This window comes from Babylonia areolata, chromosome 19, assembly GCF_041734735.1.
Source record: "Babylonia areolata isolate BAREFJ2019XMU chromosome 19, ASM4173473v1, whole genome shotgun sequence".
Lineage (NCBI taxonomy): Eukaryota > Metazoa > Mollusca > Gastropoda > Neogastropoda > Buccinidae > Babylonia > Babylonia areolata.
Genome location: NC_134894.1, coordinates 55,845,130 through 55,860,129, shown reverse-complemented (window position 1 = coordinate 55,860,129; position 15,000 = coordinate 55,845,130). Strand labels below are relative to the sequence as shown.

The following is a 15,000-nucleotide window of genomic DNA, read 5'->3' as shown; positions in this document are numbered from 1 at the left end:
AGTCATTATCTGCATTTAGTCTTATTCACACAGAATAAAAAAAGCGGAAAACTAGCGCACACTCAACTGCCGGCATATTGTATTTCTAACCTTTAAGGTTTTATACAAGTAAATTGCTAGCTGTTTATTAACGTGTTCCTTAGTGGATGACATAAGCAAATACAATCTGAACAAGGAAGGCTGCCTATGAAATTCTGAGGTATCAGCTGATTTCTAAGATCACTTAACACAGGACAACAAAGTACAAAGTGGAGTTTACTCCCCGTCGCACTTTTACATAAAGGGCAAATAAGGTCACTTTATCTTTATGTTGCCTGTAACGATAATAATGCATAAACAAATCAGAAATTCCAAATCTAAACTTTGCCATGATACATTTTAAATGTCTATCCATATTCATAGCCAAATAAACTGGTACCGTATGTCTCAAATTAATCTGTCTATAAAAATCAAAACGATTACTATCTTGGATATGGCTCGACCATTCCTGCCAACGACAGTCGATTAGTCTCGATCGAAGTGTACGTAGAAATCCGTTTATATCCCCTTCTCCTTGATTTAGCCACACGTAAGCAAAACCTAAATCATGCAGTTTTATTCTCACCTTTGACACCCAGTTAGTTCTACCTCTATTATCCAAATCATGTAACATGTTGTAGGCTTTCCTTGGCAGTCTTACGTTTTCCATTCGCATTATTTTTAATCAATAAGAAATACATCTGATAATCGAATTCAAATATATGGGATGTCGATTAGTTTCAGCATAGATAAAATCACTAGGTGTTTTCATAGTCACCAGAAAGAAATTTCTTTAATGCAAATAAATGAACTTTTTCACAGTGAATTGCTGATTAGTGAAGACACCAAATTTCAGCTCCGTATTGTGTAATAAGTTGAATCTGTTTGAGTGATAGGAGTGGGAAGGGAAGAGACAGAGAGAGAGAGAGAGGGTGTGGAGTGATAGGTGTGGGAAGGGAAGAGAGAGGGAGAGAGAGAAAGAGATAGGAGGGTGTGGAGTGATGGGAGTAGGAAGGGAAGAGAGAGGGAGAGAGAGAGAGGGAGAGAGAGAGAGAGAGGGTGTGGAGTGATAGGTGTTGGAAGGGAAGAGAGAGGGAGAGAGAGAGAGTGAGAGAGAGGGACGGAGAGGGAGCGAGTGGGAGAGAGAGGGGGAGAGGGAGAGAGAGAGGGGGAGGGAGATGGAGAGAGAGAGGACGGTGTGGAGCGATAGGTGTGGGAAGAGAGAGAGAGAGAGAGAGAGAGAGAGAGAGAGAGAGAGAGATCCAACCCCCACACGTACCCACACGAACACGTACACACAGTATTACCCACTCCACCTCACCCAACACCCAAATGCAAAATGTTTTTTTCAATCTGCGTTCTTTTCAAAGTGAATCAAAAGAACTGGGGGAAAATATATAATATATTATAATATAATATGATATAATATCATATTATATTATATTTATATTATATTGTATAATAATTTCAACAAAAAACACACACAAAAACTGGTGTCCTTTTACAGGTGTTCCTGGGGCAGAAATATGGGTACCGACCTATCCCTACACACATCGTTGCCACGGAGTTCGAGATGTTGCGAGGATGTGCCTTGGACGTTCCGGAAGAAGTGGCGCTGTTGGACATGTGGTACAAGAAGGACGACAACTCTGTGCCCTCCGTGTACATTCTGCAGCCCATCTCCTCCATCCTCACCAACTTCAACAACAAGGTGAGAGCTTTATTTTTTGTGTGGATGTGAGAATTAATAAACTCCCTTTTTTTTCTTTTTTTCTTTTTTTTTATTGGTGGGTGTAGGGGTTGGGAAAGGTGAAAGCTTTTTAGCGGGTCTGAAAGTTAAACATGTGTGTGTGTGTGTGTGTGTGTGTGTGTGTGTGTGTGTGTGTGTAGGGGTTGGGAATTGGGAGGGTAGCCTCTAGGCGAGGGGTGGAGGGGGGCAGGTGTGTGTGTGTGTGTGTGGGTGGGGGGTGTATAGGAAGTAGGGGGTGGGGGTGGGAAACCCCTATTCAATTCTGCTATCCCAGCCACTTAGATAAAGTGACAGGGGTGTTTCAAAGAGTTCTCTTCCCAACCCCTTTTCCACCACAGATTTCGGCTCTTTTATTTTATTTCGCAATATAGAGAAAATCATTAAGTGACAAACATTATGTGTAAAAGACAGACAAACAGAGAAAGTGGAAAAGAGAGAGAGACAAGAGAGAGAGAGAGTGGTGGTATGAATATCTATTCATCTGTGATGATAGTTAGTTCTGCCAGTCTGTTGGAAGAGGTTCTTACAGGAGTAGAAAAAAAAAAAAATACACGACGAAACCTTCGCGAAGGTATAACGAAGATCCGTCTGAGAAGCGGAATAGAGAGAGGGCTTAAAAGGGGAAGGCGAGTTTAACGATTTTATAACAGCTGCTGTCAAGCTGTCAAGGTCAGCTTGTGCACAAAGGGGGAGGGGAGGGGCAGAGGGCTCATTGATGGGGAGGGGAGAGGGGGATCGGGGGCGGGGTGGGGGAGGGGGGGCGGGGGAGGAGTGAGCAAACAGAATAAGACACTGACTTTTAAGGAGGAGGGATTTTGTTTAATGTCCCGTCACATATACTGGTGATCGTAGACATTTTGTTTATGTTTATATGTTCACATTTGAATGTTATCGTTTTGACGGGCGCAATAGCCGAATGGTTAAAGCGTTCGACTTTCAATCTGAGGGTCCCAGGTTCGAATCTCGGTAACGGTGCCTGGTGGGTAAAGGATGGAGATTTTTCCGATCTCCCAGGTCAGCATATGTGCAGACCTGCTAGTTCCTGAACCCCCTTCGTGTGTATATGCAAGCAGAAGATCAAATACACACGTTAAAGATCCTGTAATCCATGTCAGCGTTCGGTGGGTTATGGAAACAAGAACATACCCAGCATGCAGCCTCCCGAAAAACGGAGTATGGCTGCCTACATGGCGGGGTAAAAACGGTCATACATGTAAAAGCCCACTCGTGTACATACGAGTGAACGTGGGAGTTGCAGCCCACGAACGCAGAAGAACAAGAATGTTCTCGTTTTAACTCTCCCCATACGAACGGCGAAAGAGAAGACGTTAACAGCGTTTCACCCCAATTACCACCATCAAAATATTGCAAGTGGAAGTCTCCCATACTGAAGAGGCGAATGTTGACAAAGAATACCACAAGTCTGACGACGGAAGCTAAAGGTTGGGTCATTCAGACACCCACTGGACATCCGAGGGGTCTGTGTAGAGGAGAAGAGAGGACTGGCCGTACTGAGTAAGTTAAAGGTAGAAGAGGAAAGTGAGGGTGGTTGGTGAGTGGATAGAAACAGTGTGGGTGGAGAGTGGAATTAAAGGAGAATGTCTGATATAAGTAGAAGCTCAGTTAAAGAAAAATATACACTACGTACCTTTCACCTATTTACCCGAGTGCTAGCTGAATCGGTACCATAAGCAGCACTGACATGAAGTTGTATACCTAACAAATAGAGGTAAAGTTACCACTCTTTACTATTTGTTCTCCTGGCCTCATTATTTATTCCTTGTGAATGGAGAGCTGCCAGTCTTAACCATTTGTTCTGGAGCCAGTTGCATTGCTCGGACGGAAGAACCCAGTATGGTCGTAACCCCCTACTAACTGTGTGTAGTATGGAACTGACCAATGGCGTAGTTCGGTCAACGTAGGCATTTAGTCACGTGTAACTGTCAAAAAGTTAGAGCCAAGCAACGCAACTGGCACCTGGCTTCATTGTATATTTCAAATGCACCACGGTTGGTTTGTTTTGTTTTGTTTGTTTTTTTCCTGGGGGCTGGCTGACAACAGAGACACCAGAGGCTGATGGAGCTGGACCAGAACACGTGGTGGGAGACGCTGGGCAAGCTGCAGAAGATCATCCGCAAGTCAGCGCAGGTGCTCTTCCTCACCAAGAAGCTCGACAGGGATCAGGTTCACAATTACTTCATGTCAGGTCAGCTTTTGGAAAAGAAAGACTCTCTCTCTCTCTCTCTGTCTCGCTCTGTCTCGCTCTCTGTCTCTCTCTCTCTCTCCGTGATATTTCTCTTGCTTGTTCACTTTTCTCTTCTTCTTTTTTTTTATTGTTATTTTTATTTTGTTGTTGTTTGTTTCTTTCTTTCTCTGTTTTCGAGGGCTGGGTGAAAAAAAATGCATGTATGCTTAATCTATTACGCCCAGAAAATAAAGATTATTCATTCGTTCATTCATTCATTCATTCATTCATTCTCTCTCTCTCTCTCTCTCTCTCTCTCTCTCTCTCTCTCTCTCTGTGTCTCTGTCTCTCTCTCCTGACCTACCCCCACTCTCCCACTCTCTATCTGTTTATCTGCATGTGTATCTGTCCGCTTCTCCGTCTATTTGTCTTTCTTTGTCTGTGCCTATCAATGTATCTGTTTATCTGTTGAACTGTCTGTCTTTACAGAATTTGAGAAACAAAATAAAAGAAAGGAGAAAAGAAGAAAAAGAAGAAGAAGAAGAAGAAGAAAAACTACAACAGTGGACTACAACCAGACCGATACGCAGGCTGAGAAAACCAAAACCTTATTTTGATCTGTTGCGGTAATAGTGCATTCCATAGCGCAGCTTCATGAACAGTATCAGTAGCTCAAGGAGCTGTCACTGCGTTCGGACAAATCCATATACGCTACACTACATCTGCTAAGCAGATGCCTGACCAGCAGCGTAACCTAACGCGCTTAGTCAGGCCTTGAGAAAAAAATAAAATAAAATAAAATAAAATAAAATTTTGATAAATAAATAAATAAATAAAATAAATAAAATAAATAAAATAAAAGTAAAATAAAATAATGAAATGAAATGAAATAGAATAAAATAACAAAACAAAACAAACAAACCAAAAAAAGAATAAATAAATGAAAAAAATAGAAATTAATAAGTAAATAAATAAATAAATACATGAAAAAATAACTACTACTAATAATAATAATATTTATAAGGCGCATAAACTTGATGAAGTCAACTGTAAGCGTAAAAAAAAAAAAAAAAAAAAAAAAAAATTAAAACACCTACTCAACCAACTGCAAAACCTTTACACACATTTCTGACTTCTGTTTTGTCTGTCAGTGACTGAGCGTGAGGTGGAGCGAGGAATCCTGAAGGCTAAGAACACGGACGAGCACTGCCTAGCCTACGTGCGAGACATCACCAACATCAACCTCACCCTCCTCCGCATGGCTTGCAAGTTTGTGGACGTGGCAGCCAGTACTGTCGACAACGACGCTCAGAATCTCCTCAAGGTCAGTTGCATTTTGGCAGTACTTCGCGGTCCTGATAATATGGCCCTGTGCGGTCGGCTGGACTATAAGCCACAAGAACAAGAACAAGCAGTACGAATGCAATGTCCGAAATAGTGCTTTAACTCTCTCCGTACGAACGACACAAGAGGCAACATGTCGAATGCAATGTCCGAAATAGTGCTTTAACTCTCTCCGTACGAACGACACAAGAGGCGACATGTCGAATGCAATGTCCGAAATAGTGTTTTAACTCTCTCCGTACGAACGACACAAAAGGCGACGATGACAGTGTTTTACCGCTGCTGACATCATTAACATGTTGCAAGCGTGAGATCCTCATATTGAAGAGGTGAATGGAGATTAAGAATACTGTGTTTTTGACGACGAAAGCTTTAGTCTGTTTATGTGAAATAATTGTGTATTGTTGGAGCAGTTGTTGAGTTCTTGGGTGGCACAGTCTAAAATGCTGTGTGGTAGTAACAAGAGTTGCATGCTACATGTTACAATCTAGACAGCTTGTTTGCGTAAAAGCTGTGTGTGAGTTGGGTTGGGCAGTTGTGCGAGTTGTATGTCATTACCTGGACACTTAACGACGTAACAGTTGTGTGTTGGTGATGCAGTTTGGTATCAAAGACTATTTGGCTATACTGAAGGAATGCTACACTACACTACACTACACTACACTACACTCCATCCCATTCACAATCCATTCAACCTAACATGACTCCACCACCCTATTGCACAATACTCTGATCTGCATCACACACACACAATAAATCACTTCACTACACTGTCATTTCACTAATCAGTTCTGAAGCGAAACTCTGCACACAGACTTCTGCTTACACACCTAGCAAAAAAGAAGAAGAAGAAAAGAAAAGCAGTAATAACAAAAAGGTCACCGCCAACACCCGTGACATGATCTTTTTCAGAAACTCAGAGACGAGAAACTGCCCAAGAAACTGGTGGCTTCCAACGTCACACGGTTCTCAGTGGAGTGGACGGGTAAGGAAGGCATCGACGAGGAGTCTCACCGCTCCTACTTCGAGGAGTTCTGCGAGAAGTTCTACAAAGACGTCACCACCCAGATTGACAATGCCATGGCCAAGCACGTGAAACTCGCCAACGACCCCGTGTACAACGAGCCCTTACAACACCTGCACGCCTGCCGCAACCATGTGTCTGCTTTCCAGGTGAGGGGGCAGGAGCGCTGTTCTAAAAATAGGTGGATAGCGCATGCCTTCTTTGAGCCCCTTTGCTAAATGAAGCCAGCGGAAGTGCTCAATTAGCGAGTTTGCTACTCGTGTCAGTACAGCGTGAAGCGGTAAGTTCATATGTGTAGCCGAGCGCTCAGCTGGCTACGGTGATTGCTTCACGGCAAGTTTTCACTTGCTCGAGGCGTTAGTTAAGCTGAGATTCCTGTGTGTGCATCTACAGCAAGTTTGCGTTACGTGTCACTGTACTGTTTTCCTGTAATAACTTTGGTAAATAAACCATTGGCTGATATCAATCAGGACACAACAGTTGGCATTTCGTGGGGGCAAGCATAACACGATTTCATTGAAGATATACGGTTACAGTTCAGAAACTTCCACAAGTTAGCAGACAACTTCTTGACGGACTGACAGCTGGATACGAGTCTCAGTATGGCATCTAGTTGGCTTCAGCTTACCTGGCCAATGAGCTATCCATCTATTTTGAGATTAGTGGGGCGGAGGCAATTGGGTTTTTTTTTTGGTTATGATCGGTATTCTTTATTTGGGTATGGCACAACAACGTGTATGTTGAAATGTTGATCGTATTACATTTATTTGTTTCACTCTCTCGTGATTTCGAAAATGTGCTGTACAGTTTGGCTGCAGTCCGTTTTACGGCTATTGTTCGATTCGTTGTTGATGAGTAAAGTTACTGAAGTACGTATGCTTGTGGGCACGTTCTGTGTGTGTGTGTGTGTGTGTGTGTGTGTGTGTGTGTGTGTGTCTTACACACATACACACACACGCACACACACACGCACGCACACACACACACACACACACACAAACACATCCATCATGTAAGCATACACACACGGCTAAGGACTGAAGAAACTAACACAGAAACGTGTGTATGTGTTGCCTGGTGATGTCAGGGCCGAGAGGACGTGGTGGACCAGATCCGGCAGTACGTGCTCAGCAGCAAGTCCAACAAACCTCTGGTGTTGCACGGCCTCAGCGGCTGCGGAAAGACCTCTCTCATGGCCAAGGCTGCCAGTCAGGTAAAATAATACTGTGAATATAATAATAATAATAATAATAATGGTATTTATATAGCGCTGAATCTTGTGCAGAGACAAATCAAAGCGCTTTCGCACCAGTCATTCACACGCATGCATAACACTAAAACTGGAGAAACTGAAGACAAGGAAGAGGCAGGGAAGGGAGGCTATTTTGGGAAGGGGTGGGTTTTTTATGGCCAGACTTGAAAGAGCTGAGTGTGGAGACTTTGACGAAGCGAAAGAGGAAGTTCATTCCAGTTGCAAGGTCCAGAGACAGAGAAAGAATGGCGGCCAACAGTCGAGAGCTTGAATCTGGGTATGCGTAAACAGAGTGGATCCGAAGCTGATCGTAGTGAGCGAGATGGAGTGTAGAGGTGAAGGCAGCCACAGAGATAGGAAGGGGCTCATTTGTGAATGGTTTTATCTCTTTCACTTTGTCAGATAATACTGTGAATAACGTGGTTTTATCTCTTTCACTTTGTCAGGTAATACTGTGAACAACATGGTTTTATCTCTTTCACTGTCAGGTAATACTGTGAATAACATGGTTTTATCTCTTTTAGCTTTCTCAAGTAATACTGTGAACAACATGGTTTTATCTCTTTCACTTTGTCAGGAAATACTGTGAATAACATGGTTTTATCTCTTTTAGCTTTCTCAAGTAATACTGTGAACAACATGGTTTTATCTCTTTTAGCTTTCTCAAGTAATACTGTGAACAACATGGTTTTATCTCTTTTAGCTTTCTCAAGTAATACTGTGAACAACACGGTTTTATCTCTTTTAGCTTTCTCAAGTAATACTGTGAACAACATGGTTTTATCTCTTTCACTTTGTCAGGTAATACTGTGAACAACACGGTTTTATCTCTTTTAGCTTTCTCAAGTAATACTGTGAACAACACGGTTTTATCTCTTTTAGCTTTCTCAAGTAATACTGTGAACAACATGGTTTTATCTCTTTTAGCTTTCTCAAGTAATACTGTGAACAACATGGTTTTATCTCTTTCACTTTGTCAGGTAATACTGTGAACAACACGGTTTTATCTCGTTCACTTTGTCAGGTAATACTGTGAACAACACGTTTTATCTCTTTTGCTTTGTCAGGTAATACTGTGAACAACACGGTTTTATCTCGTTCACTTTGTCAGGTAATACTGTGAACAACACGGTTTTATCTCTTTTGCTTTGTCAGGTAATACTGTGAACAACACGGTTTTATCTCGTTCACTTTGTCAGGTAATACTGTGAATAACATGGTTTTATCTCTTTCACTTTGTCAGGTAATACTGTGAATAACATGGTTTTATCTCTTTTAGCTTTCTCAAGTAATACTGTGAACAACACGGTTTTATCTCTTTTAGCTTTCTCAGGTAATACTGTGAACAACATGGTTTTATCTCTTTTAGCTTTTTCAAGTAATACTGTGAATAACATGGTTTTATCTCTTTCACTTTGTCAGGTAATACTGTGAATAACACGGTTTTATCTCTTTCACTTTGTCCAGGTAATACTTTGAACAACACGGTTTTATCTCTTTCACTTTGTCCAGGTAATACTTTGAACAACACGGTTTTATCTCTTTCACTTTGTCAGGTAATACTGTGAATAACACGGTTTTATCTCTTTCACTTTGTCAGGTAATACTGTGAACAACATGGTTTTATCTCTTTCACTTTGTCCAGGTAATACTGTGAACAACATGGTTTTATCTCTTTCACTTTGTCCAGGTAATACTGTGAACAACACGGTTTTATCTCATTCACTTTGTCCAGGTAATACTGTGAATAACATGGTTTTATCTCTTTCACTTTGTCCAGGTAATACTGTGAACAACACGGTTTTATCTCTTTCACTTTGTCAGGTAATACTGTGAACAACACGGTTTTATCTCTTTCACTTTGTCAGGTAATTCTGTGAATTACATGGTTTTATCTCTTTCACTTTGTCAGGTAATACTGTGAATAACGTGGTTTTATCTCTTTCACTTTGTCAGATAATACTGTGAACAACACGGTTTTATCTCTTTCACTTTGTCAGGTAATACTGTGAACAACACGGTTTTATCTCTTTCACTTTGTCAGGTAATACTGTGAATAACATGGTTTTATCTCTTTCACTTTGTCCAGGTAATACTGTGAACAACACGGTTTTATCTCTTTCACTTTGTCAGGTAATACTGTGAACAACACGGTTTTATCTCTTTCACTTTGTCAGGTAATACTGTGAACAACACGGTTTTATCTCTTTCACTTTGTCAGGTAATTCTGTGAATTACATGGTTTTATCTCTTTCACTTTATCAGGTAATACTGTGAATAACATGGTTTTATCTCTTTCACTTTGTCCAGGTAATACTGTGAACAACACGGTTTTATCTCTTTCACTTTGTCAGGTAATACTGTGAATAACGTGGTTTTATCTCTTTCACTTTGTCAGGTAATTCTGTGAATTACATGGTTTTATCTCTTTCACTTTGTCAGGTGATACTGTGAACAACATGGTTTTATCTCTTTCACTTTGTCAGGTGATACTGTGAACAACATGGTTTTATCTCTTTCACTTTGTCAGGTGATACTGTGAACAACACGGTTTTATCTCTTTCACTTTGTCAGGTAATACTGTGAACAACACGGTTTTATCTCTTTCACTTTGTCAGGTAATACTGTGAACAACGTGGTTTTATCTCTTTCACTTTGTCAGGTAATACTGTGAACAACATGGTTTTATCTCTTTCACTTTGTCAGGTAATACTGTGAACAACACGGTTTTATCGCTTTCACTTTGTCAGATAATACTGTGAATAACACGGTTTTATCTCTTTCACTTTGTCAGGTAATACTGTGAACAACATGGTTTTATCTCTTTTAGCTTTCTCAAGTAATACTGTAAACAAAACGGTTTTTATCTCTTTTAGCTTTCCCAAGGAAGTGTCACTGCATTCAGAAGAAACACCTTCCCGGCAGATGCCTGAGCAGCAGCAGCATCCAAGGCGCCAGTCAGATCTTGAATGCTTGCATATAATACATATATCTCAGTATGGGTGCCTTCTGCAGAACTGTGCCAGAGGACATGACGTATGTCGCCATGCCTGATATATCTGCTTACCTATCACAGTGGATTATTTCTACAGAATTTTGTACCTATCAGAGTGGATTATTTCTACAGAATTTTGTACCTATCACAGTGGATTATTTCTACAGAATTTTGTACCTATCACAGTGGATTATTTCTACAGAATTTTGTACCTATCACAGTGGATTATTTCTACAGAATTTTGTACCTATCAGATTGGATTATTTCTACAGAATTTTGTACCTATCACAGTGGATTATTTCCACAGAATTTTGTACCTATCACAGTGGATTATTTCCACAGAATTTTGTACCTATCACAGTGGATTATTTCTACAGAATTTTGTACCTATCACAGTGGATTATTTCCACAGAATTTTGTACCTATCAGATTGGATTATTTCTACAGAATTTTGTACCTATCACAGTGGATTATTTCTACAGAATTTTGTACCTATCACAGTGGATTATTTCTACAGAATTTTGTACCTATCAGAGTGGATTATTTCTACAGAATTTTGTACCTACCAGAGTGGATTACTTCTACAGAATTTTGTACCTACCAGAGTGGATTATTTCTACAGAATTTTGTACCTATCAGATTGGATTATTTCTACAGAATTTTGTACCTATCAGAGTGGATTATTTCTAAAGAATTTTGTACCTATCAGAGTGGATTATTTCTACAGAATTTTGTACCTATCACAGTGGATTATTTCTACAGGACTTGGTACCTATCAGAGTGGATTATTTCTACAGAATTTTGCACCTGTCGGAGTAGATTATTTCTACAGAATTTTGTACCTACCTGAGTGGATTATTTCTACAGAATTTTGTACCTATCACAGTGGATTATTTCTACAGAATTTTGTACCTATCAGATTGGATTATTTCTACAGAATTTTGTACCTATCAGATTGGATTATTTCTACAGAATTTTGCACCTGTCGGAGTGGATTATTTCTACAGAATTTTGTACCTATCAGAGTGGATTATTTCTACAGAATTTTGTACCTATCAGAGTGGATTATTTCTACAGAATTTTTGCCGTTTTGCCAGAGGACATCACTTATGTTGCCATGGATTTCGTCAACATTTTTGTTTTTTCCAGATGACAACACTTATGTTGCCACGGCTTATATCTATTATTTTGTGTGCATATCAGAGTGGATTTCTTGAACATAATTTTAACAGAGGACAACGTTAATCTTTTATGCTACCATAGCTTCGTTTTCAGTGCGTCAAGTGCGTGATGCACGGAGTATTTCGGGTGCGCCAAGTGCGTGATGCACGGAGTATTTCGGGTGCGCCAAGTGCGTGATGCACGGAGTATTTCGGTTTATCGTTTCATCTGAATGGCTAGCTGCTCGGATTTGCTTTTCCAGTTAGACTTGGGTGAAAGAGCGAGATCGAGAATCGAAACAAGACCATCACGGAGCTATATTGACAGATAAGCGACTTGACAATTTTGCTACTTTCCTGCATTTATTTGTTGCTGGTTCCATGTCACAAGGCAGCGTTTGTTTTCCCCCATGGAAATACATTTTCGAAAATGACCAATCAGACTGGAGGTCACACCAGTGCTGAAGCTTGTTTCAGAGTTCAGTTGGTCACACGAGTAAAAATCAATACCAACTGCAAAACGCGGTTTTAAAACCTTGCGTGCGAGAGAACCGTTACATGGCACAGCCCAGTGTAGTGCAAAAGTAGCCCCCAGTCCCCCTCCCCCCCCCCTCCCCCTACCGCATTTAACTCTCATTTGCGTTGGCCAAAATTCTCGTGTTCCAAAGCATTTTGTGAAATTGGAAAAAGACGACCTCATGTTTAGTTCCTTTCATTTCTTTCTTCGTTTTTTCGGCAAATATTCGAAACTTTAATCGGGCATGCCCTAGCTGCCGATGTTCTGTAGATGCTACAACTGTTGTACTTAGGTATCAATGCCAGTTGTGTTTATTCATTGCAGCAACAAGTGTCTTGCTTCTACTACTGCTGCTACTGCTGCTGCTGCTGTATCTTTTATCATTGTAGATATTGCTGTTGACAATGTTATGTTTCTGTCGATACTTTTTTGTCGTTGATAACAAACAGTTTCAAACAAACTTGCCGCTGATGCTCGGCTAAACCATTATTGTCGTCAGAAGGGGGCTTAGTAGGTGGTGTCCTAAGTACTTTAGATCAGAACAGGCACTACCGAACACCATCGAAGTGACTCAGCAGCAGTGCAGGGTCTCCTCTGGTGTGTAGCCTCCTGGCGACCTGACATCGATGGTTCTACTGTGGACTGTCGGTGCTGGTACTGAGACATAACGAACACGGGTGTGGCCGTGTATGTGGGGGAGGGGGGGGGCGCGGAGGAGGGGGGGGGGGACTCGGAATGAACGGCGTGGGAGCAATGCCACTGAAACGGCACAGATAATGGTCCAGTAAAAACAAACAAACTTGTCGCTGTTCTCCATGCTCATCCCTGAACGTGGCATAACCGCCTTGGCGTGTACTGCTTCCTTCCCGCAGGTGGAGACCTGGATGGAGGGCAAGGCGGTGATGGCGGTGAGGTTTCTGGGCACCACCCCGGGTAGCTCCACCATCGTGCCCATGCTGACCAGCGTGTGCAGCCAGATGTCCGTGGTGTACGAGCAGTCCTTGGAGGACATCCCTGAGGAGCTGTCCCCACTCATCCAGCACTTCAAGAAGCTCCTGGCCTGCCCCACTGGTGGGTGGGCAGAGGTGTAGGTGGGGTTAAGGCTGGGAAGGCGGGGGGGGGGGGGGCGGGGGGGGTGCGGGGGGCAGGTATCAGGAGTGGGGAACAGGGGTGACGATCGCCAGAACTCATTCTTCCCCACAGCTTTATGCCTGCTACAACTCCCCTGGACCAACACTGCAAGAGACCACTGTAGAAAAAGTAATGTGGTTCACTGAAACGTCGAAAATCGATGGAAAATTGTCAAAGATTCGTTTTCGAGCTTCCGGAATCCGTAAACGGTTCAGTTTAGTATGCTAACTGTACTAAGCAAGAATGAACGAAGTTAGAATTGTGTGTTGGTAAGAGAATACTCGTACCTGGTCCACCGGGGGAAGAAATCATGGTACGACTAAACTCGTACATGGAGCAGAATGCGTTGAGGGCAGTGACTATCAGGTCGTTAACATAGACTCTGCCAAATCATGTGCGTGAGGATGAGGATTGTTGGTATGCCTGTGTGTGTGTGTGTGTGTGTGTGTGTGTGTGTGTGTGTGTGTGTGTGTGTGTGTGTGTGTGTGTGTGTGTGTGTGTGTGTGTGTGTTTGTTTCTGTGTGTGCCTGCCAGCGTGGAATGGAGAGTATTGTAATGGGGTTGTGAAGCAGGGTATTTGTCTGTGTGTGTGTGTGTGTGTGTGTGGCTCCCTCTGTCTTACTCTTTTTCTCCACCCCTCTCTTTTCTATATCCCCTCTTTCTGTTCTTCTCTCTCCCATCTGTGTGTGTGTGTGTGTGTGTGTGTGTGTGTGTGTGTGTGTGTGTGTGTGTGTGTGTGTGTGTGAACGTAAGACAAAATTCTCACTAAGTTCTCATCCATTCAATCACCATGCAGGCAGAACAAACCAACCGTCCCTGACAAAGCCCCGACCCCCTACCCCCCCCCCCCCCCCCAGCCCCCTACCCCCCCCCCCCCCGCCCCCCCCCCACCACCTCTTGGCTTTCTCCAGTACCCACCATTGACTTAAAGAGAACTGTGTTCAGCGGACAAGCCTCTGGTGCTCTTCCTGGACTCTCTGGACCAGTTGTCGGGTGCCGAGGGAGCTCATCAGCTGACCTGGTTCCCCGTGCATCTACCCGATAACGTCAGGGTCATAGCTTCCACCCTACCCAACTACTATGGACTCCTGGACACCCTGAAGATCATGATTGAGGACGAAAGCAGTTTCATTCAGGTGTGCTGTTAAGTACTGTCGGGATTTTGAATGGTGAATGGTTGGTTGCTTTTTACTTCCCGGATTGTTTTTGTCGGTTTTTTTGTCTCCCTTTGTGTGTTTCTTTTATTACATTGCTGGTGTGTGTGCAGTGTGTGTGTGTGTGTGTGTGTGTGTGTGTGTGTGTGTGTGTGTGTGTGTGTGTGTGTGTGTGTGTGTGTGTGTGTGTGTGTGTGTGTGTGTGTGTGTGTGTGTGTGTGCTGTGTGTGTGTGTGTGTGTGTGTGTGTGTGCGCGCTTGAATATGTTCCATCGTTAGTCTATTGATGATATTGTTCTATTGAGGCTACTCATCGTTTCCGAGTTTCCTGTTTCATTATTCAGTTACTCTTGTCCAGTCCATTTTTTTTCCCCCCTTAGTCATTATCTCCACTCGTTCATTCATCCTTTGGTTCACTTATTCCTGTCCCCGCTTATTCCCTAACTGACCATTCTGGAAAACAAAATCTTG

At 42.4% G+C, this 15,000-nt stretch overlaps 1 protein-coding gene across 1 annotated transcript in view; it reads left to right on the top strand.

The window, feature by feature from the left end:
- The window catches only part of LOC143294368 (NACHT and WD repeat domain-containing protein 2-like), a 74,061-nt gene that overhangs the window by 44,929 nt on the left and 14,132 nt on the right, over positions 1 to 15,000 (top strand). The window contains exons 4-10 of the mRNA XM_076605837.1: positions 1,526 to 1,729; positions 3,830 to 3,974; positions 5,105 to 5,277; positions 6,210 to 6,470; positions 7,409 to 7,534; positions 13,118 to 13,316; positions 14,322 to 14,512. Coding sequence (XP_076461952.1) covers positions 1,526 to 1,729; positions 3,830 to 3,974; positions 5,105 to 5,277; positions 6,210 to 6,470; positions 7,409 to 7,534; positions 13,118 to 13,316; positions 14,322 to 14,512 — 1,299 coding nt within the window. The remainder of the gene's footprint in view (positions 1 to 1,525; positions 1,730 to 3,829; positions 3,975 to 5,104; positions 5,278 to 6,209; positions 6,471 to 7,408; positions 7,535 to 13,117; positions 13,317 to 14,321; positions 14,513 to 15,000) is intronic.